General features: G+C 45.1%; 8 protein-coding genes across 8 annotated transcripts; 4 read left to right on the forward strand and 4 right to left on the reverse strand.

Annotated features, from left to right (window-relative positions):
- Positions 1 to 454: 454 nt before the first annotated feature.
- Positions 455 to 1,246, reverse strand: BJ212DRAFT_122398 (uncharacterized protein). Its single transcript, XM_041329428.1, has 4 exons — positions 1,134 to 1,246; positions 925 to 1,077; positions 697 to 872; positions 455 to 641 (listed from the first exon to the last, which is right to left on the reverse strand). Exons 1-4 carry the CDS (start codon positions 1,212 to 1,214, stop codon positions 512 to 514), a joined length of 540 nt encoding a protein of 179 aa, XP_041194114.1. The 5' UTR covers positions 1,215 to 1,246; the 3' UTR covers positions 455 to 511.
- A 2,761-nt stretch (positions 1,247 to 4,007) lies between these two features.
- BJ212DRAFT_1446545 (uncharacterized protein) lies at positions 4,008 to 6,539 on the forward strand (the record flags this gene model as incomplete). Its single annotated transcript, XM_041338264.1, has 11 exons — positions 4,008 to 4,209; positions 4,240 to 4,313; positions 4,366 to 4,648; positions 4,697 to 4,780; positions 4,805 to 5,201; positions 5,261 to 5,270; positions 5,352 to 5,493; positions 5,533 to 5,635; positions 5,669 to 5,769; positions 5,966 to 6,139; positions 6,196 to 6,539. 11 exons carry the CDS (start codon positions 4,008 to 4,010, stop codon positions 6,537 to 6,539), a joined length of 1,914 nt encoding a protein of 637 aa, XP_041194115.1.
- A 1,184-nt stretch (positions 6,540 to 7,723) lies between these two features.
- Positions 7,724 to 8,599, reverse strand: BJ212DRAFT_1269632 (uncharacterized protein; the record flags this gene model as incomplete). The annotated part of the gene is made up of 4 exons (XM_041330823.1): positions 7,724 to 7,787; positions 7,840 to 7,990; positions 8,038 to 8,188; positions 8,237 to 8,599. The coding sequence occupies 4 exons, from the start codon at positions 8,597 to 8,599 to the stop codon at positions 7,724 to 7,726; spliced, it is 729 nt and encodes a 242-aa protein (XP_041194116.1).
- Positions 8,600 to 11,273: 2,674 nt separating this feature from the next.
- Positions 11,274 to 12,946, forward strand: BJ212DRAFT_1269419 (C-type lectin protein; the record flags this gene model as incomplete). The annotated part of the gene is made up of 8 exons (XM_041330810.1): positions 11,274 to 11,407; positions 11,459 to 11,531; positions 11,582 to 11,623; positions 11,681 to 11,869; positions 11,930 to 12,313; positions 12,364 to 12,566; positions 12,618 to 12,774; positions 12,830 to 12,946. The coding sequence occupies 8 exons, from the start codon at positions 11,274 to 11,276 to the stop codon at positions 12,944 to 12,946; spliced, it is 1,299 nt and encodes a 432-aa protein (XP_041194117.1).
- Positions 12,947 to 13,203: 257 nt separating this feature from the next.
- BJ212DRAFT_1348549 (uncharacterized protein) lies at positions 13,204 to 13,761 on the forward strand. Its single transcript, XM_041335420.1, has 3 exons — positions 13,204 to 13,387; positions 13,436 to 13,523; positions 13,575 to 13,761. The coding sequence occupies exons 1-3, from the start codon at positions 13,347 to 13,349 to the stop codon at positions 13,647 to 13,649; spliced, it is 204 nt and encodes a 67-aa protein (XP_041194118.1). The 5' UTR covers positions 13,204 to 13,346; the 3' UTR covers positions 13,650 to 13,761.
- A 431-nt stretch (positions 13,762 to 14,192) lies between these two features.
- BJ212DRAFT_1576530 (uncharacterized protein) lies at positions 14,193 to 16,687 on the reverse strand (the record flags this gene model as incomplete). The annotated part of the gene is made up of 10 exons (XM_041342162.1): positions 14,193 to 14,428; positions 14,498 to 14,631; positions 14,688 to 14,765; positions 14,828 to 15,088; positions 15,140 to 15,326; positions 15,384 to 15,512; positions 15,571 to 15,696; positions 15,752 to 15,949; positions 16,006 to 16,189; positions 16,251 to 16,687. 10 exons carry the CDS (start codon positions 16,685 to 16,687, stop codon positions 14,291 to 14,293), a joined length of 1,872 nt encoding a protein of 623 aa, XP_041194119.1. The 3' UTR covers positions 14,193 to 14,290.
- Positions 16,688 to 17,548: 861 nt separating this feature from the next.
- On the reverse strand, positions 17,549 to 17,752 carry BJ212DRAFT_1269575 (uncharacterized protein; the record flags this gene model as incomplete). Its single annotated transcript, XM_041330818.1, has 1 exon — positions 17,549 to 17,752. A coding segment is annotated over one exon (204 nt), but the record flags the coding sequence as incomplete, so codon positions are not given.
- A 1,469-nt stretch (positions 17,753 to 19,221) lies between these two features.
- On the forward strand, positions 19,222 to 19,981 carry BJ212DRAFT_1479887 (uncharacterized protein; the record flags this gene model as incomplete). Its single annotated transcript, XM_041339966.1, has 3 exons — positions 19,222 to 19,299; positions 19,338 to 19,543; positions 19,597 to 19,981. The coding sequence occupies 3 exons, from the start codon at positions 19,222 to 19,224 to the stop codon at positions 19,979 to 19,981; spliced, it is 669 nt and encodes a 222-aa protein (XP_041194121.1).
- Between the last annotated feature and the right edge of the window lie 1,006 nt (positions 19,982 to 20,987).

Consider the following 20,987-nt stretch of genomic DNA (forward strand, 5'->3'; position numbering starts at 1 on the left):
TATGTTCATACCATTTTGGCAGGTTGTCATAAGCCAACCTGGACTTTAGTTCTCAGCCAAATTTCCGTTAGAAGGTCCTGACATTGAGAACGTCCAGTACACTCTGGCCCAGGGCAAGTTTATCGCAGACTGGGTGCGCCCGGGTCCCTGTTAGCTTCTCAGGTTGAATTCGGTTGGGACATCAGGAAAAAGCCCGGTCACTATATAGTACTATATAGCCAGGGTAGACCGTGTAGCTCGGTAGTCAAGTCCCTTCTATTTAGTATGTGAGGCAACTATGTAGTACTATGTAGTACTATATAGTGCTATGTAGATTCGGGTAGTACTACAGTGGTAGACTGTAGTTCCTCGGAGTTTTACTACAGGCAGCTATATAGCACTACATAGTTCATGTAGCGCTACTACTGCCAGCTTCCAGCAGCTATATGGTAATACATATATCACATAGTAGCATGCAGAATCACGAAAACAAATGAATTTGAATGCCTGCTAATCAACAAGTCAACGTATTTTACGACTCGCTAGCCTCCGCATCATCCTGCTCCTCAAGTCGATACTCTCGGATGGCATCTTCGAATGCTGCATCACTGATCCGGGATGCAGATGACGAGATAGTAAGGGTGTCGACACCTGCATGGAAACTTCAAAGCACGAATGTTAGAATATCATTTTCCAAAAGGACACTGTTCAACACACCGAGCCGTGTTGTGCAGATTGGTACGAATTCTTTCGAGGAGCTTATAAGGCGCCGTGCGCTCATCAAAGCGCTGCAATGAGCCGAAATGACCATGGTAGACAGTTCCATAAGTAGCCGACGTGAATTTAATATCCTCCTTCAGACCTTGTAACCATTCATCAATACAACATTCAATCTACCAGTGATTCATCAGCACCATCAACTTGAATATAGAATAAGAGACTCACAGTTGTAAGCACAAGAGCAATAACTTCAATGGGCATAGGATTAAAGTATTTATGGTGTATGACACCTTCGTCGTGTCGATTTGCAAACCACATGACGTTGATACCCAGTTGCAGTAACTCCATCTTGTAGATTCCCATCTTCGACACCCAATCCTATTAGTCCAAGGAGTCAGGACTTGAAACACCATGTAGATCATCAAAATGCATACCTTGAAAGCAAACACAGCACCATCTTTCAAAGACTCTGCTAGATCCCTATTCTGTCTTATCACATTGTTGGAATTGCTCATCTGGAAACCGAAAAAAGATGCAGTCAGTGAATGCATTTTTGTTTTGAGTTCCCTGTGAACTTGTGATGTGCAGGTCAATAGCTTTGCAAAGTATGATATAAATCAGATGAAGAACACATGGAGAACAGACGACTCACCATTTTGACCCCTGAAGGTGTCAGTTTGACATTGATACCTTTGATTTGACATGCCTCATGCCAGGCTGCTTTTGCCAATTTCATCTCAACAGCAACATTATCAGGAAATGGCACCTGGGTGACAATCAGACACTGGAAAATAGAGGTTGCTGTCACCAGAATCTCTTTGGAGACATCATCGAAGTCACTGGCTTTCATGCATTGGCATGAACCATCCAAATTTTTCTTAATCTTTGGCAGTACCATGGCATTGTCCAAAGTCACATCAAGTGGTTGCTTGGTCTGTTGAGCTATTGGCAATAGTTCTTTGGCGATGTTGTTATCATCCTCTTCATCAGTGTGGTCAACCTGACCTTCAGGTTGAGAGTCACTGTCTGTTGACTCATCATCAGATGGACTTGGAGTCAGAGCTGCTCAATAGTAGCAGAGGTGGATTAGTCTTAGTATAGAATCAACAGAGTAGACACATACCTGTGGTAGTAGCCTTGTGGGTGGCACTGGTGTTGTGCAACACCAAGGGTATTTTACCAGCACTGAATGTCAGGACCCTGAGTCTGGACCAGGACAGCTTGGACAGCATATCACAATCTGAGAACTAAATAAATATTTTATCAGTAATTATTCTGAGTTGCATCAAAGAAAATGGGTGATCATACCATAGTTTCTTTGTCCCTATCAATGTTGCTATGCAGCTCGGATGGCTCTTGCTCGAAGCCATCAGGATCAGCTTCATAAGCAGCCCTCAGTGCTTTTTTATTCTGTTTCTCTAACTTCTTTTCCTTGTTTTCTTGGCAATGGGTAACATGCTGAGACTCAGAGACTGTAGAGTCACTAGTGAGTGAGACATTCTCGCACAATATTGTCAGGATTTACCATGGTAATTTTCTTTTTCGGTTGGCTGTCACTGTTGACCACTTGGGGTGCATGTAGGTGGTTGCACTGGTTGCACATCCTTGGATTTTGTGTGCTTTGAGGTGACCTTGCAACTGGTGGCCATGGTTGTCTGAACACAAGGGAACATTAGCCCATGGTTCAGCGGATTTTATAGCACTATGAAAGACACAAACAATGACATCTAAACCTTGAATTTTCTTGTTGATTTCAGGGCTTGTAAAGTTCAGAGCTAAAGCTGTGATCAATGGACAGAAAATGATAAAAGCAGCAAGCGTACCATTACTACATTGCAACATTTTCCCTACCATAGATATCTTAGTCAACAAGTGGTATGGAGTCTGCATCAAACACTCACCAGCATGCTCTGACAAATTGTATAGTCCTGTGTCACCAGCCATAGGCAACAAAACTGCTACCTGTAAAAATGGAAATGTTATTGTCAAAAGGTTAGCTGCATGTCTTCATCACAGCCCCAATACTCACTGGTGTTGCAGGCCAAAGCTCAATGAGCCTATGTATCCACTTCCTCCACCATTTCGCCAAACACCCAGCCCTGTCATGGCTCCTCAGTCCTACTTGCAAAGACTGATTTTGGACTATTAGGAGGCGGAAGTGAAGGGTTGTGAGCATGCAAAAAAATTGCAGCTCTTAGAATTAGTGCTAGGTCCAGCTCTCACCTTATTGCAAGCAAACTTGTGAAGACTCATCATAGAGCACTGGGAGGCAGAAGTGAGGCATTGTGAGGAGGCCAAACAGGCACAACTTTTAGAGTTAGTGCTTGCCGCCCATGGTATATCTGGACTAGTGTAGTGTGGCACAGGAACCAGGGCCTGCATTTTAATTAGTAATGTCCAAACCAGTGATAGAGTCAGACAGTGATTCTGGAATGGCACCAGTCACTGTTCTCACCTCATTGTCATCCATTGGATCCTCAGCACCATCAACCAAGCAATTTTCACTGTTCTTGAGTTGCATGACCTCAATGTCATCTGACTGAGCAATCTTCACTGTTCTCGAGTTGCACGACCTCAATGTATCCACCCTGACAGGCCTCTCTCCAAGACTAGCATAGTGTGCTGGCAGGGCCTGCCTTTAAAAAAAACCATTATTACAAAAATAGAAAGCAACCTCTGAAACACTCACCATGCCTCACCGTGAATTCTGTACCAAGAAGATGCCCACATTGGGAGGTGTCAAGAAACATATTGCAGGACACCCTGACTGTAGAAGGCAATGGGAGCTGCTGGTTGAAAATCAAAATGACATTGACATACCTAGTTTAGGAACATCAAACAAAGCTAACACCAACACCAACTCTCATGCTGACTTATATTCCCCCCATTGCCGCTCATGCTCTGAGTCTTCCAATCCCAATGCAGACAATCCAGCAGTGCCAAAACATTGGCAGGTGACCATCAAGGAGGTTGAAGATGAGGACCACATGCAATATTTTGAACAATGTGATGGTGCTGGCCAAACACTGCATGAAGGACAAACTGGCTTTGAAAGGTTTCAGCAGTATAAGGAGGGTATGGGCAAGGACAAATGGGCTCCCTTTTATGATGGGTATGTACAAATTTATGTCTGTTATGTCTGCAAGGCAATCAACTTCAGGTCACAAGGGAGGAATGGGGACTTGCTGAATGGCTTGTTAAAAGCCTCGGCCAGACTTGAACAGATGATTTTCTAAAATTACTTATAGTAAGCTTAGTGTTGAAAATAGAAGAATTCATACTAACCATAGTGATAGACACAAAACTGAATGAAACCTTCATTTCACAACAACCAATCTTTCCTCCAAAAAGTCAACAAGCTTCCACACAGAGCAGTTTGGAGTTGCAAAAAGGTTAAGGTCCAGGGAAATAAAACAGATGAGAAGGGCCAGATATTGCATGAAGATGTCGAACTTTGGGTGTGTGATCCTGTGGAGTGCATCAAAGACCTCATTGGAAATCCATTGTTCTGTGATCACATGGTGTACACACCTGTGTGAGCATACAAGGACCCTGCAGGACTTCACCAAGTAATTGACAACATGTGGATGGCAGACTGGTGGTGTGACAAGCAAGTAAGTACCCCAAAAAAAGCGAAAATGACAAGTACTGACCTATGGTGTCCAGAAACTGTTCCCAAAAGGTGTGACAATTGCACCAATCATTCTTGCATCAGACAAAATGTGTCTGTCGCAATTCCAAGGTGATAAATCAGCATGGCCTGTGTACCTAACCATTTGCAACATCATGAAAGAGAAGAGGTGGAAAATGTCAGCACAAGCAACAGTCCTTATTGGATACTTACCTGCAGGAAAGCTTGATTGCTTTACTTCTGATGCATGCTCCCTTGCCAGTTACCGACTTTTCCACCATTGTATGTCCCTGCTCCTCCAACCCCTCATTGCTGCAGGTTGAAATGGTGTTGAGATGGTCTGTGCTAACTTGTTGATCCATTGAGTCTACCCCATCCTTGCTGCTTATGTAGCTGATTTTCTGGAGCAATGTCTTGTGGCATGTTGTAAAGAAAATCAGTGTCCAAAGTGTTTGGTCACTGCAGATAAATGAGGCAATCCACTGACTTTGCTGATGCAGGACCCTGAGGTGACAAAAGAGATATTAGAGAAGTGGAAGAACGGTCAGCATCCAATTCAATTTGACGACAACAGGCTACATGCCATCTATAATCCATTCTGGGCTAATCTCCCTCACACCAATATCTTCCTTGCCTTCACGCCTGACCTCCTTCACCAGGTCCATAAAGGTGTCTTCAAAGACCACCTAGTTAAATGGTGTCTTGAGATTGTTGGTGAAGATGAAATGGACGCACATTTCAAAACAATGCCAGATTACCCTGGACTTCAACACTTCAAGAAAGGTATTTCTACCATGAGACAGTGGATAGGTACAGAGTACAAAGAGATGCAATGTGTTTTCATTGGTCTGCTCACTGGTGTCGTCCCAAGGTAAGCTTTAGGTCATGTGCAACAAAGTCTGCACTGACACAATTAATTTCATTTGCTAGTCAAGTCTTGGTGGTTGCATGAGCCATTCTAGACTTTTCATATTACACACAACTTTGAATGCATACTGCTGAATCCCTTGATGGTCTGGAGAACGCTCTTGTGGTGTTTCACACCAACAAGGACATCCTGCAAGAGCTTGAAGTTCATGAACACTTCAATATTCCTAAAATACATCAAATGTCACACTTCATTAAGTCAATCACTCTATTTGGTTCCACCAATGGTTTCAACAGTGAGCTTCCAGAATGACTACACATTGATTTTGCCAAAGACACCTATCGTGCCAGCAACAAATGCGACTATGAAGAGCAAATGGCCTTATGGCTTCAATGCCAGGAAGCCATGTTCCTGCATAGTTTTTACCTTCATTGGTTGTCAGAATGATCTCAGTCAGCCACAGCATCCAGTCACACAGATCCCAACTGCAGAGATGACTTGGAATCAGACTCGGATGCTGAGATTGAAGAGTCACAATCTGAGTCACGCAGCACTGCCCCTACAAACACAAGTCCAACTCTTCCTATTGATGTGGTCCATGTTCTTGTGAAGACTCCTGCACACCCTCAGCAGTCTGTTCAACACCTCATCACCACACATGGTGCAACCATGTTTCTCCCAGCCCTCAAATCTTTCCTGCACAAGCACATGCCACACAATAACATCATCCCTGGTCCACATGACCTATTTTGATGTTTATTGACAAGTCATTATTGTTACTCCCCCTGATCCACACATCAGTGACTCACCAAAGCAGTGGCACATTAGAGCAACACCTGAAGTGCAGCCTTGTCCTGGCCAGAAACCTGGGTCCCCCTCTAAATTTGATATGGTGCTGATAAGTGATGGTGTTTGGATGTCGAATTTGCAGACATTCAAAGGTAAGCAACTGTTACTATTCAAGGCCTAAATGTCACAACTGAAATGGATACTGTAGGTGTGCGAGTTGCGCAAGTTCGTATTATATTCACCCTGCCTTGTCAGTTTCAAGTTGGGATGTACTCTCAAGCACTAGCTTACATCAAGTGGTTCATGCCACTTCAGGAGCCAGATCCCTCCTCTGGCCTGTGTCAAGTGTCATGTTCAACTCATCAGCTGCATCGGAATGCAGCTGTCATATATATTGATGAAATTGTTCATCTGTGTCACCTTATTCCAAAGATGGGACCATCTGTTGACCCCGGGTGGACGAGTGCGAATGCTTATGAGATGGCAAATGATTTTTACTTGAATACTTTTATTGACCTTGAGACATTTTGTATTTCCGCTGGTAGTGAATAGAACTACTACTACTGCTACTGCGCTACAGTGACTACAGGTTGCTACTACCGCCTCAGGAGTCAGTGCCTCCTGTAGCTCTACATAGTGCTGGTTTTGGCTACACCAGGTATGTAGTACTATATAGTAGCCTGGTTGCCTACATAGTACTACACCGCCTATGTAGCGCTATATAGCTGCCTCTATGACTCTGACGATTTCGGCTTTTTCCTGATGGAGTTCATAGACGCAGCCCCTGTACTCGAATATGTCATTGATTATGATAACGTCTAGCAAAGGTGCTAGTGGGCCTATCGGAGCGACTGAATGACAACGAACGCGGGAAAAACGAAAGAGCCAGGTGAGGTGCTGAAGACATTATGGCAAGTGTAGGGTACATGTAAAGGCAGAAGGAGAGGTCACGAACAGGGCAGTAATGCGTCGCTCACTAGTGGTGACTATACATATGGGAGCAGAGCACTGGAGAGCATGATACATGGTGTGTATTACAAGCACGTCGTTCGCCTGCGGATAATGTCACCAATAGTAGTTGTAGATTGGCAAACTCTGTCACAATTTTTTCTGCAGTAGTAAATACAGTTTGAACGTCATGCTGACATCCATGTTTCGAAAGCGCAGTGTACAGTTGCCCATCGGCGAAGCCTTGGGTCTATGCGGAGGTTGAAGACAGCTTTTTGAAGAGTGCTTGAGAGCTATTGGAGGTGATAACATGAAGCGAGCGGCGAGGGCGCAGCTGCTGCCAATGAGATTGCTTGTAATCGGCGGTCCAGCTAGATCTATCAAGAGGCGACACAAGGGAGGCAATGGACCTGAGACCTGAACATTCAAACTTTTGAACGTTACGTTGAATTCTGGTATGAGGTTCTGATGAAGTCATAAAGTGCGTTGCTACCAGTGTTTCTGCTGCCAATATTCGGTTATGTAAATTACTACCTGGCCTCAAGATATTTCGCTTATGTAACCTCAATTTGAGCGCCGACTGCAGGCCGTTGCCTCGCAATGACGCGCCTCCCGCTATCTACCAGTACCTGCAAGTAAAGTGGGTGAATAATTGTAGCTTCCGGGGTAGTCACTAGACGCACATCGTAAGAATGAATGGAATGACTTAGTACGGAGTAACGACAGTCAAATGGAGAATTATAAATAAATAAAGGAAACACTAAAGAAAAATTAAGCGGAGATGGTGATTAGATGGTGATCAAGCTCTGAGTCTCATTGGTGAGAGGATTGTATGGCGCGAATTGCCAGCATCTTTTATAAGGAGTTACTCGGGAGTAAACCAAGGCGATTAAGGACAACATACCCTGGGTGATTGAGAATGAGGGTTGGGAACATCTCAACACAACCTTCGGGAACCTTGGGCCAATGGGTAGAGGTGGTACGATCATGATGCGAGACAACAAAAGGAAGCAGGAAGGTCATGTCCGAGCGTTCACTGATGCGACTGACGCTGGCTGTCATACCTTCAGTATTTGAGGGAATAGAGTAAGGAGATTCGCACCTTTAATCAATTCAAGAAGGTCCACGTGGGATATAATCGAGCTGAGCAGCGTGGGGGTAAGCGCACTGATCTGTGCCTGCATAACGCCAACCAGGAGAGGCCCAAACGAGAGTCCATCACATAGAGCGCTCGGACAGAACTTGGACTCATCCTGCCCACGAGTGATGAATTAGGAGTGAGAGGGTAAGGAAATACCTACCAAAATCCATGCCAATACCAAACTCGTCAATGAAATTATGGATTCCCTGATAGTCTTAGTAGCAGGGTTAACTTCGGTTGTGGTGACCCCTGCCAGCGCGTTCACAGAGAAAAAAATAGCATCCTCCTCGAGGTGCACATCCAATTGCGCAAGGAGTAATCGCACGTAGTCAAGGAAAGGCAGAAGAATGGGGTGGCCGACAATGATGAGAGGCGCACATGCATGGACGCGATTCAGACCACGAATGAGGGTGTTCTTCATTAATGCCATCAAATGGGGTAAAGCATGGCGTGAGTCGAGATGTTCGAGATTGTCTGGGATAGAAGGGAGAACAGGAAGAGGATAGGTAAGTGCCGAGGACATGCTGGAGTGAGATGGTACTGATGAGGATATGTGCCATCTTAAATGTCTCTTATATAGGGAGGGAGATGGGTTGCATCCATTGTATCGTGGACGAATACAGCTACGGTGGTCGTCTGCCACTCCAACAAAGAATCGCTCAACGCCACAAGACATCATCGATCAAAGAAGGCATGATTAGGCTGGTCGTGATCATCATCATGAAAGGGCCTTTGTTCGGGTTGCAGTGAGACCTTGTAGTTCCACACCAAGAAAAATTAGTCAATTTCAACTCACGTAGGCCGAAATATCATACTGACTGTTCTTTTGATTTACTGCGATGTGTTGCCCTTGAAGTTTGATCAATAATTTGGCTCTTCACACTGTCAGTCCTCTCGTGACGAAGTATCAATATGTCGCTTTGCCACGCAAACTCCCAGTAGTTCGCAACGGGTCGATTATGCCGCCACAAGCACTCATCTGAGGGCGCAGTGGTCCTGACTCCTCCTGACCGGTTGCGCTATAGACTAAGCCAGCTATTAGTACGAGCTCAAAACACCTTAAGGCATGAGGCTGCGTCAATTGAACAATATATATTTCAAGGACTCGAATTCAGGCTGCCACTGATTGTTTCAATCATCCTCTGAGCAAAATATTGGACATCCTTCGCACCAATTGGTCCTTGGACACGGTGGGCGAGGTTGGCGGAAACACAGCCGAGCTGAAACTTGAAAAAAGTTGGACCATCAACAATGCCGTTGTCCTTGGATTGTAATAGCCAGAGCTGAGGGAGGCAATGGCCTAAAATTTATGCTGTCTGTTGCAGTCATCATAGGACCTAGCTTTGTTTATTTAAGCATATGAATTATTTTTCTTGGATGATTGTATGTTTGCGAGACATTGATGAAATAATGGGACTGCAGGCAGAACTTGAAGCTTGAAGCTTTAGCAAGATATCAAAGTCTCCCGAAGAAGTTGGCAAGAACTTCATGATCAGAAGACGTCGGACGAATCGGGACGATACACCAGACGCACTCACGTGATGAGAGCTGAGCACACCATCGCAAGTGTGTAGCACGTCATGACTGTTGCATATAAGTAAGATGGCAAAGAATTGAATAGAGTCTTTCCCCATTACCCTGACCACGTCATCATGGACATGGGCTACTGTGTGCTCACCATCTGGCAGACTCTTATGAGCATTTGATATGATCAACGCCTTTGCCTACCAAGTTGGGAATTGCCGTCAGTCTCAGCTTCACATGTAGTGACTCACCAGGCCCATAGAAGAAAAGCCATCCAAATTCCCATATCTCTTGCAGCACGTCAATAACTTCCCCCAATCATCGTACGATGATGTTCTTTTTTGCAAGATTGCTCAAGCGCATTACTCCCCCCATTTACGTTTCCAGTCGTATCTCGGCAGGTTAGTCCTGATCGCGAGTCTTGCTCACCTTTTACACTCCGCTATCTGATCGTGTCGCTGGTCCCGATATTATCCGACTAGTGGTATCGTGTCATTGTCCTTGTGACCTCCCTGATCGGGTGTAAAGGCCTTCTCTTACGCTTTCAAGCCGCTCTTGGCTCGGTTTTCGCACTCGTTTAAGGTCACTTGATCAAATTCTGCACCCTTCTTTATGCACCGCACTACATAACCGCCCTTTCTATGCTACATCTGGTTGTCCTCGTGTCTGTCATCGGCAATAACTCCGAACTCAATGGATGATCCTGTGGGTTCAATTTATCGTCATACTGCAATTGATATGATGTTCACTGGGTGACGGCCCTACATAATTCGGATACTGACTCGTTGCTCTGTTTGTACGTATATCTTGTGCATTCCTATAAAATCGATGTTTCACCTCTTGTGGACTTGCATTGAATTCTGAGTCCTTCAACACTATCATCCTCCAAACTTCATATTGAGTGCGAACTCTTGCGCAGCATCCCCATGTCCTGCCACTCTGATTTCTCTCTCTCCGACTCGTCGACCTCAAGGTCGAATACACCATCCTCCGTATCTGACTTCCAACCTACCAAAACCTTTCTCCTCTCCCCTACGCTGCTCGACAAGCAATTCTTGAGGGATTTCTCCAAGAAGTTGGACAAGGGATCTGGGGACAGGATTGTGATTTCTGTTAACCACTCTGATACATCTACCAATGCGTGGGTTGAAGGAGCTATCAAAACATTACCTTTTGTTGATGTCGAGGGAAAACGCTGGCAGAAGCACCTTGTTGATGGTATTGCACAAGTCTCACCTAGTGAGATAATAATACTGACACATCGTAGAAAGCTGTTACTTCACTGAAACACACGAGGGTGTCGAATTTGAGGAATGGGTGAAGGTTTGCACGAGCAATGGCAAAACTGTAAGTCCTGATCCTCTCAAAATTTACGTTCACTTTGTAGATGCCATTTTCATTTTTGAGTTCGCTTATATTTCCTCCTGCCTCCCATTCCGTATCGCTCATTCTCTTCATTGTAGACAAGCCCAGCACAAGCCTTGAGTACCTTCGCCTCCGTTGGCCTTCGTTCGATCTTTGGACAATCTTCGCCATGTAGAAGCAGCACTTTATACGTCCTCGAGCGCCCGGCTGTATCCTTCCCGCCTGTTGATCTTGCGAGCCTGTCGGGCGTCCCTACAAAACAAGTATGTTGGTCTTTTTCGTGGTTCTTGTTTGTTGTCTGATGGATAATGTTGCAGGAATGGAAGGACCTATGGGCTGCCTGGGATCTTGTTACACTTGGCATGATCCCAAGCGCTATGTTACACCAGAAACCTATTGACCTGCGACACAAATGCTTGTTTTACATTGGACACATACCTACGTAAGCTTTACATTGAAGTGTTTTCTCGTCTATATCTGAGTGTCAAAACAGATTCCTCGACATGCTTATGGCCCGTGCTCTCAACCAGGCCAATTCTGAGCCTTATTTCGCGCAGATCTTTGAGGTGCCAATCAATTTTTAGTTCAGAGCATCGTTCCTGACTCCTTGCATTAGCGCGGCATTGACCCTCATGTAGATGATCCGGAACACTGCCATGTATGTACTTACTTTCCTCGTTGTCTGTGTTCTCCTGACGTCAATTTTGTATTGAAGAGACACTCTGAAGTTCCCACAAAGGACGAGGATTGGCCTACCCTTGGAACGGTCCTCGCCTTTCGCGACCGTGTGCGTGCGCGCCTTCTGGCGTTGTACGACGATTTAGCATCTGGAAAGCGTAAAATCAACAGGAATATCGGTCGCATGCTTGCGATGACCCTTGAACATGAGGGGTGGCACGTCGAGGTTAGTACAACATTTCTTATTTGTATTGATCAAGACTTAAGAGCGTTTGGTATGGCATAGACACTCCTCTACATGCTCATCCAGCGTGCTGGAACAGGGACGCTCCCCCCTCCAGGATTCGTCACCCCGCCATGGGAAGCGCTGTCTGCGCAATGGGACGCTTCATGTACATCCCCTTCTTCGCCGACCGTCACTCTTGGCCCTGTTGCCATCATGCTTGGGCACGACGATTGCGAAGGTAATGACTTCGATGAAGGTGTGTGTGACCAGGTCGAGGGACACGAGTTCGGCTGGGACAATGAGAGCCCTTCACGACAGGTGCAGGTGGGGCAATTCCGTGCTGAGTGGAGACCAATCAGCAATGGAGAGTTCCATGCTTGGTGGGTGAACAGGAAGGAAATTGGTATGCCACCCAGTTGGGTGGAAGGAGAGGAAGAGATCCAGGTTTGTTATTCAATTAGTTATGGATGGCCGGGACTGAGTGAAATTGCCAGGTCCGCACTCTTTACGGTCCTGTGCCACTAAGCGTCGCGAAGCATTGGCCGGTGCTTTCGAGCTATGACATGCTCAGTGCATATGCTCAGAATAAAGGCGGACGACTACCCACCGAACCGGAGCTGAGGCTCTTCCTTGATACATACGAGGTTGGATTCGAAGGTGGCGCGAACGTAGGCATCAGAAACTGGCATCCTGTCCCGTAAGTCACTATGTGTTCTGAATTATCTTATCTCATACATTTGGTTGTAAGAGCAACTACTGGTCTCGAGACAAACGGTGGTCGTGGAAGCAATGGTGGTGTCTGGGAATGGACTTCGACAGTGCTCGATAGCCACGATGGATTATCGCCAACGAAGCACTTCCCGGGGTACTCAACAGATTTCTTTGATGGGAAGCATCATGTTGTTGTGAGTCTTGGTCGTTGCTTCATCTTGTTGTCGGCTGATACAATGGGTTATGCAGCTTGGAGCTTCGTACGCTACGATTCCACGCCTTGCTGGACGGCGGACGATCAGGAACTTTTATCAACCCAATTATCCATACCCGTGGGTCGGTGCGCGGATAGTGTATGATGCGTGAGGATGAGCATGTGTAGAAATGTTATTTCAAGTAGTCAATGTATTGTATATCTACCTCTTGCCTTTCCAATCCTATGTCGTTTAGATGAGTACATACCCTGACTTCACATCAACATATCTCAAAGCCCGTCATTTGAATGTCCACGTCGTCACATCTATGTCTTGTGGGCTGCGTAAACGACGAGAGATTCAACAAGACTTCAAAAGCAGGTTTGAACCCCACGATTGCAGCTGAGCGCTTAACTTCGACGGACCCATTTTCTCTTTCAACGATTAGCATGTGACCCCTGTATGACGTCAATCTTGCCCCTGTGATTTGGTAATGTCATAGGGGTCGCTTACACTAGACCTACTAGTACACCACCGCTTTCTTCGTCCAACCAGCTTTGACAAAAACCATAATGGCAACCTGCAGTGGATGTACCTGTGCCAGCGAATGCCCGTGAGTGCCCACTTTCTTGCTGCTATCTCACACTGAACTTTCTCACAGAGCTTGTGGCCCCTCAGGGACCGGCTGTGCTTGCCCAAAGAACCAATGTAACTGTCAGAAATGTGTCAACAGCGCACATTCAACTAAAGTACGGTCATGACGCCGATTTTGGAATAAAACTAATTGCAACTCTGTGCAGTGCTCTTGCGCTGGTAAAGGGGAAGATTGTGAATGTTCCAAGCAGGGTCAAGCGTGTTCTTGTGAGTCAAAGTGATGGACCCTGTTGTTTGAAATGAGTAGGATGGAGCGAATTCAGATCTGAGGCGGCGCGAGCGTTCGAAGTACAATGTCTGTCTGTATATATTGGTAACGAAACTTGAAACATTATAGTTTTCATGAAATATTGGACGATAACATGCTTAACAGTGTGCCGAGTGTCCCTAACAGGTTGCAAGTATCATTTTCATGGCTTTTCCAAGGTGATCAGAGCACTATCGCTTGCATAGTGCACACTACGGCTATGCATATGATGTTATACTTGCACATTTATTATTGCGCGTTGCGCAGTCTGCGCGGTGCGCGTTTCAAGTGACCCGTTATTACCGCAACCTGCGCGCTGCCCTTTGCGAAGTCTGCGCGTTGCTTGATATCTGCTTGTTGTCCTTTGCGAAGTCTGCGCGCTTTGCTTTTAAGTTTTTTGTAAGTAATTTTTTTGCTAGTAGTTGAGGGTCCAAACGGGCCACAAAATCACGTGAGACGCTGTGCCATCACATGTCCTGCTGGCACGTCCGAAATCGGTCAACAGTAAAGCAAAGCAGGGTACTATTGTCCTTGTCGTATGTAGATGTAATGACAATCAAAATCATTAGTCGTCAATGCCTGAGTTATATGGCTCAAAGACTCATATCATAAGTATCATGCTGCTGTAGTGAAGTATAGTGCAAGACAAACAGAAAAAGAGCGATTAAACATGTAGACAAGAAACTGAAATGTGAAAGCATTAAAAAAGATAATCAACTGGCCTGATAACATATTCGGACTCCCAGGGATTGACTATAACCTGTGCGAAAGGGTCAGTCAGGGTTGAGGCTGGTTGTGCCACAAAATATCATCCTCACTCACAGGGACAATTGTAGCTGGACAGGATAATTCAGGGCATGTTGCATATGTAGCTGGTACACTCAGAATGCTCAGCCGACTGTCAGTGAGCAAAGGAGAGGACTGTGAAGGCAGGAAAAGTGGGATGGCAGCTGTTTCTAATGAATAAAAATTGTGAGTCCAAATTTATGTTACCAAGGCAACAGGGACACACCGCTCTTGAGCTTTTTCAATGCTACTCTTGGATTTGTTGGCGATTCATCAGGGGAGAGTGCTGTGTGAGTACGTTTGGCTAGATACGCAGTTGTTAATTCTGTTGTCCGAGTCCGAAAGTGGAATAGAACACAGACATACCATTGACCATTGGTGTCTTCAAGATCTTCAGCTTTCCTTTGCCTTTGTAGTCAGTGTGAAAGTCTCCAGAGTCGCTCAACTCCATCTCCATCAAGGAGCTAGCAAGTTCAGGGTTATGGTTGGTGTCATCTCTGATACTGTCTGCATCAGACAGAAGTTCCATTTCTGAACCATCATCATTGGCTTCAGAATCCAAACCAGCTATAACAGGCTGGGTGTTCCAGGATTCGTACATGTGCTGTGGAATACAGTTCCTGGTGACTAACACAAGTTATTAGCACAGCGCTCAGGTGTATATAGTGGCAACCATACCAAACCAAAGGTGAGATTCTGTCACACTTGCTTTGTCCCTGCCCTTGTGCTTGGCTAAGCCTGTTCCAGTCAGACATGCAATGTCAATGACAGTCAGTACTTGACCACTTTTGTTCAAGAGCCTCCAAGGCGGCTTCTCTTCCTGGCCTGCTGCTGACTGTGACAATGATGACACATTCCTGGGTCTCTTGGTATCAAGGTAATGGAAGACCTTTGGAAATAACTTGCATAGTAATTGACTGACCCGGGCATATGACCAGTCATGATAGAATGTCGCTTGTTCATCCACATAACATCTGTGATTCTTCATGGCCTGGATCTCATTCATACCATTTTTTGATGGGGCTTTCAACACTCTAATAGCGCCATGTCTCTGAAGATATGTTAGTGATGTGGACCCTTTTGAGCATAGGTGAAGGTTCATGACTAACATCAACTCTGCAAATGAGCATGCCAACTGATGCAACACGGAAATTGGATACTCCAGAGGTGGTAGTAGTACTCTGTCTTGCCTGGCTCCCAGAAGGTTGTGAACTAGCGGTAGTATCCCTCTGAGTCTAGAGAAAATGTGAATGCACAGGTAAATTTGTTAGTATATTGGTGGTGCATTACCTTTTGCGAGCCAGCTGACGGTCCTAGGCCCTTTGACAGTTTGCTGTAATTTGCGAGATGGGTAGAAGCAAGTGTTGACAAAGCCTCATCTCTGGCAGCTTTAGTTGAGAGAATCAAGCCTCCCCGCTTTGCAGTTACACAGTTAAAGATCTCTTTCACTGCAGCAGTACTGGAGGAACTTGGGCAAGCCTCTTCATCCTGGGGTATTTTGGAATGTCCAATGTCTGCTGTCTTCCGAGTCTGAGGATGTTTACTGTGTCCATGCCCACATTCGGCACAGTGTCCTTCATCCCCATGTCAAGGATAAAAATCTTCACAGTTGCAAAGTTGACCTTCAGGATCAGCTGCTCTGCAGAAGTTTTCATGGTCCATGTGATACTGTTGCTTGTGGGACAGGTCAAGCAAGTTGCATCAGGGAAGCTTGAGGTATAGGAATGACTTTAAGACACAGAATTAATTTACAATGCAAAATTATTTAACTAGTACATGTTCCAATTACTCCCTATTGGCTAAAAACGTAGTCAAAACTAGTAAGGCTTGACACCATAATGTTGCTCTATGAAACCAAATTGGTTCTGCAAGGGAGACTTGAAGCTCTTTTGAACCTTGTCGACCAGCACATATAGTCTCAAAAATAGGATACTCGTCACCTTCCCATTCATCTGGTGTCAGTTGGCAGTGTGCTGGTGTGATTTGCCTTGCAACAACTTTGGCAAGAACAGCAAAAAATTGCCCTTGCATCTCTTCGTCAGTACCAAAAGCATTCCTATGTGAAGGAACTCCAACAGCTTCATGATGGACATGCTGCCATTGCTGATCATTGATTGACTCAATAATGTCAGGTGACTGTTCATCTATGTCTTCGTCTTCATCAGCAGGATGTCCTGCTCCAGTCTGGTGTGGCATGTTGGGATGCAGGGCAACCATGAATGCCATAGTACTCCTCAATTACATCAGGGTGAACACCCTCACAATCGTCATGATACACGCTGAATAGTGTTTGTCCCAGGAACCATAGGTCCTGAATAAATTAAGGTCTTTGGGCAAGTTGAAATACAACTCATGAGCTTACCTTTGGACTCTTGTCGTTCGCATCAGGACCCCATATTGGATGGCAATTCCACTCTGCCTGAAAGTTGGAGCAATCCTGATTGACATCATCAAGGAAAAGTGCATGAAGCAACCAAAGATGATTAGCATTCTGAGGGTCAAGCATATGCCAATTTTCGAGTTGAGTAAAGAAGGCCCTCCATTGCCTGGTGAATTGAGTGCCTAACTTCAACCCACAGCCACTCAATCCGAGAGTTTCATGTAGAGCTTAGGCACAGAGTCAGCAACTCAAACAATTCAAGCAAGAAAAAACTCATGATCCCCACATAAACTGACACATGGTGTGGTCCATTTTTCATAATCATGTAAGTGGCAACATTGAGGTTTTCTCCACCATGATCACCTCACACACAAGAAGGAGTACCATACTCTCTGATCACAAGCTTGAATAAGTCCAAAACAGTAGCTGAATGGTTGTTGTTACTAACATTCAATGCTGTTATCTAATAGAAAAAGAGGCCACATCAATAAACTACTTTTTTACAAGCACATGAAACATATATTTACCGTTCTGCAAAAGCCATTGATAAATCCATGAACTACAATCCCCCATCAAATTAGTTTGTGATGGCCATCCATGTGCCAGAGTGCATTGGGCCATTTGACATAATACTTGCGCTGTCTTTTGACTCGTCGATCTTGCAGCACCTGACCTAACTGGTCTACTCGATGAAGTGAATGTACCACTCAATGATGTTGCATGCAGATGCCATGCCTGTGAAGATGCCCAATAATGTATCTTATTCCAGAGTCTGGGCGCCTTTTCTTGAACTTGCTGATTAGAACATTGAGATCAGCATTTGTGAGTTCAGAGTACTTCCTTTGGATACCATGGCATTTCATATAGAGATGCAAAGTATTCCTGTGAGCTCCTAATATGTCCGCCAGTTCCCTAAGCTTGATTTGTCAAGAGTTTGACAATGCGCCAGCAAGGAATTTGAGGTCTATAATCTTCTTTGGGCGACTTGCACAGCTCGTTCATGACAAGGTCACAGGTTTGGCAAATACAATATCACCATCCACCCTGTCAATGCAGTAAGTGATTGCTTAATGGAGTGGTGAGAACAAAACACACCAAGTCTCAATATTTTGTCGAAATGACGATAGTTGGACAGACAAGTTCCCCAGTAAAGTAGCTGCATCAGATAGCCAGTCCCACACTTCCAATCCTCGAGGATCAACTTCAAATGCTTCGAGTAATGGTATAGCATCAGCTGTTATGGCTTCTAAATGATATGTGAGCTGAAGAGGGTCTGCATCCTCGTGTTTCAGAATGTGATAAGCATGCCTGTAAATGTCTGATAATGTATCATAGGCAACAAGGAAGTTAGCTGGCCATGGAGTATGGGCCATTGTGCAAAGTGGAAAGTGAGGAAGCATCTGTGGTAGCATACTAGGCATCCAAGTCACGATAACTGTGATTTCAACTTAAAGTTCGAGTAGCAGCAAGACTCTCACACTCACACACACAGACGTTGCAATCTGAACACATTTACAGTGAGTCATTTGCATATATACACTACATAGAGAAATTAGTAGTACTACCAATGACCAGAATGTGAATGTTCTCCATCATGAAAAATATCTAGAATGAACTGATGCAGAGGTAAGTCCAGCAAACATAATGGGCGTGAGGTATAGTGCATGGGGGAAGGAGCACGATGGTGAACATAATGGATGTGAGGTATAGTGCATGGGCAAACATAATGGACATGTGGTATAGCACATGGGCAAACATAATGGATGTGAGGTATAGTGCATGGGGGAATTCTAACCCAATGTTTGTGCCAATGAGGCCAATGGGGAGAGGATCCAGAGAAACAGTTGGCATAAGATAGACAGAATGAAAGTAATGACAAACCTGTTGAAAATTCCTGCTCAATAACAACAGCCTGGCTAATGATATGCTTCAAAGAACACTGAGACAGAGACCAAAATTTGACATACTTCATGCCGAGATTTGCACAGTATTGGTCATTGGCTCTCTCAATCTTGTTCTCTCACTAGATGGGGATGATTGTCATGGAGGTTGCAAACAACATGACATGACTCACAACACATGGACGAGAACACCGAGACAGAGACCAAAATTTGACATACTTCATGCTAAGATTTGCACAGTATTGGTCATTGGCTCTCTCAATCTTGTTCTCTCACTAGACGGGGATGATCCTTGATGTAAGTGCTGATGAGAAGTGAGCAGGTGTTGATGAGAAGTGAGTAGGTGTTGATGAGAAGTGAGTAGGTGTCGGAGTGAATATTCTCCTTCAAGTAACAACTCACATGATCATGTGCTACACTGTTGAACATTTTTCAAACTTGATTTCCCATCAAACTGTTAACATTGCAGTTCAGAGACTATGTCAGGCCTAGGTGCTTCTACCACACCAACTCAACATCCTGTCTATTATTTTTCTAATGCAAGTCATGTCTTTCAGGTAAGCTTTTTGATTGATATATTAAATCATTCACACAGTTTGGGTGCCCTCAGATCGATAATGTGCTATATAGGCTCTGTGGCTCGGTCTTGCCCTCAAATTCTGAAACATTCAATGGCATGTTTGCTGCTATGGAAAGTGCTGGATTGGAAGAGATTGATGGGAAAAGTGATGAGAGGCCCATCCATCTTGCTGGTACAACACAGGAGATGTTTGAATTATTCCTTGAACATACCTTTGGCAGGTAAGTTGTTGTTCTATGGCTTTTGTTGAGTCAAGCTGCTAAACCAGTTGCAGAGCACGCGCCAGTCAATACACCCTTGAAGAATTGTCAAACTTTCTCCATTTCTGCGATATGTACCAATGCTCGCACACGCGGAAATTTGTGGTTTCATGCATTCAATCTACTCGATATCATTTCCACCCTGCTCAGCTCATTAACCTTGCCATACAGTATAATACAGGTGCAATTTTCCCATTCACCTTCAAGCAACTCGTCAACACTCCCATTACCCAATTGACTGCACAACACCGGCAACTCTTAGGGAACAATGTATTTACAAGCTTGGTCTATGTGCAAGCAGCTCTTGAAGAACATCGTCGTATTGTGGCTGCGGAGGAGCCCAAAATTTTGATCCACACTAGCGACTGCCAAGATCCAGTCGGCTGTAACAAGGACTGACACGCTATCTGGTGGAATGGCATGGCTCATTTCCTTCTCGATGGACAAAACCCACAACCATATCGTGAAGCTGTCAAACACTTCAAAGATTTGCAGTTCAGGTGTGTTAGTGGAGGGTGCAAGGAACTGATGTTCAAGATCATTGAGCAGGGAGCCGCATTTAACCACGCAGAGCAATTTGTTGAAGAAGCTTGTGACCGTCTCGCTGAAAAATTAATTTCTGATTCATCATTATAAGCATAGTACCGTGCAATGTATTTTACAATTGATGTCCTTTCACTACTACTAGTAGTCGAATTTCAGGAGGTTTGTCCTAATGATTAAGATGCAAGTGATCCACATGGCGAGAGCCCCAGGTCATCAATTTGAACGGGCAACGCGCAGACTTCAAGGCAGCGCAGACTTCGCAAAGGGCAGCGCGCAGGTTGCGGTAATAACGGGTCACTTGAAACGCGCACCGCGCAGACTGCGCAACGCGCAATAATAAATGTGCAAGTATAACATCATATATGCACTCTTTATAACTTTATGCTCTCCTCTCCGAGTCACTGTACAAGACTTCTGCTGTTTCATACCATGAAACTGAGCTAGTAGGCTCTGCGCACTACAGTGAGATTATATAGTAATGCACCATCACGGCTCCGATGGATACTCTCCCGGATTGATTCCTTTGCGACTGGCATTGGTCATGACGGCAGCGAGCATGCAGATCTGGCGATCTAGATGATCACCTGTGATCCGAGTCATTGCCGCGTTCTTAGCAATATATAATATTGGCATGTTTGGCGTACGTGCGATTCTATCAATCATGGCGTGGGCGCGGAACGCGACCTACTGACATGCGCGAGCCGCCTCGTGAGTTTGTCGTGAGGCACTGTCAGATTTTTACTCCTCGGTAACCCTTGGGTTTATGTAATTCGCTACTGAGCAAGGGCCGGCAGCAGCCGCTGCTAATGAGGCGCCATGCGCTCTAGGTCACTTAACTTCCGCTTCGCAAGTGGTCAAA

The sequence above is a fragment of the Suillus subaureus genome, assembly GCF_016647635.1.
Source record: "Suillus subaureus strain MN1 chromosome Unknown BJ212scaffold_12, whole genome shotgun sequence".
Classification (NCBI taxonomy): domain Eukaryota; kingdom Fungi; phylum Basidiomycota; class Agaricomycetes; order Boletales; family Suillaceae; genus Suillus; species Suillus subaureus.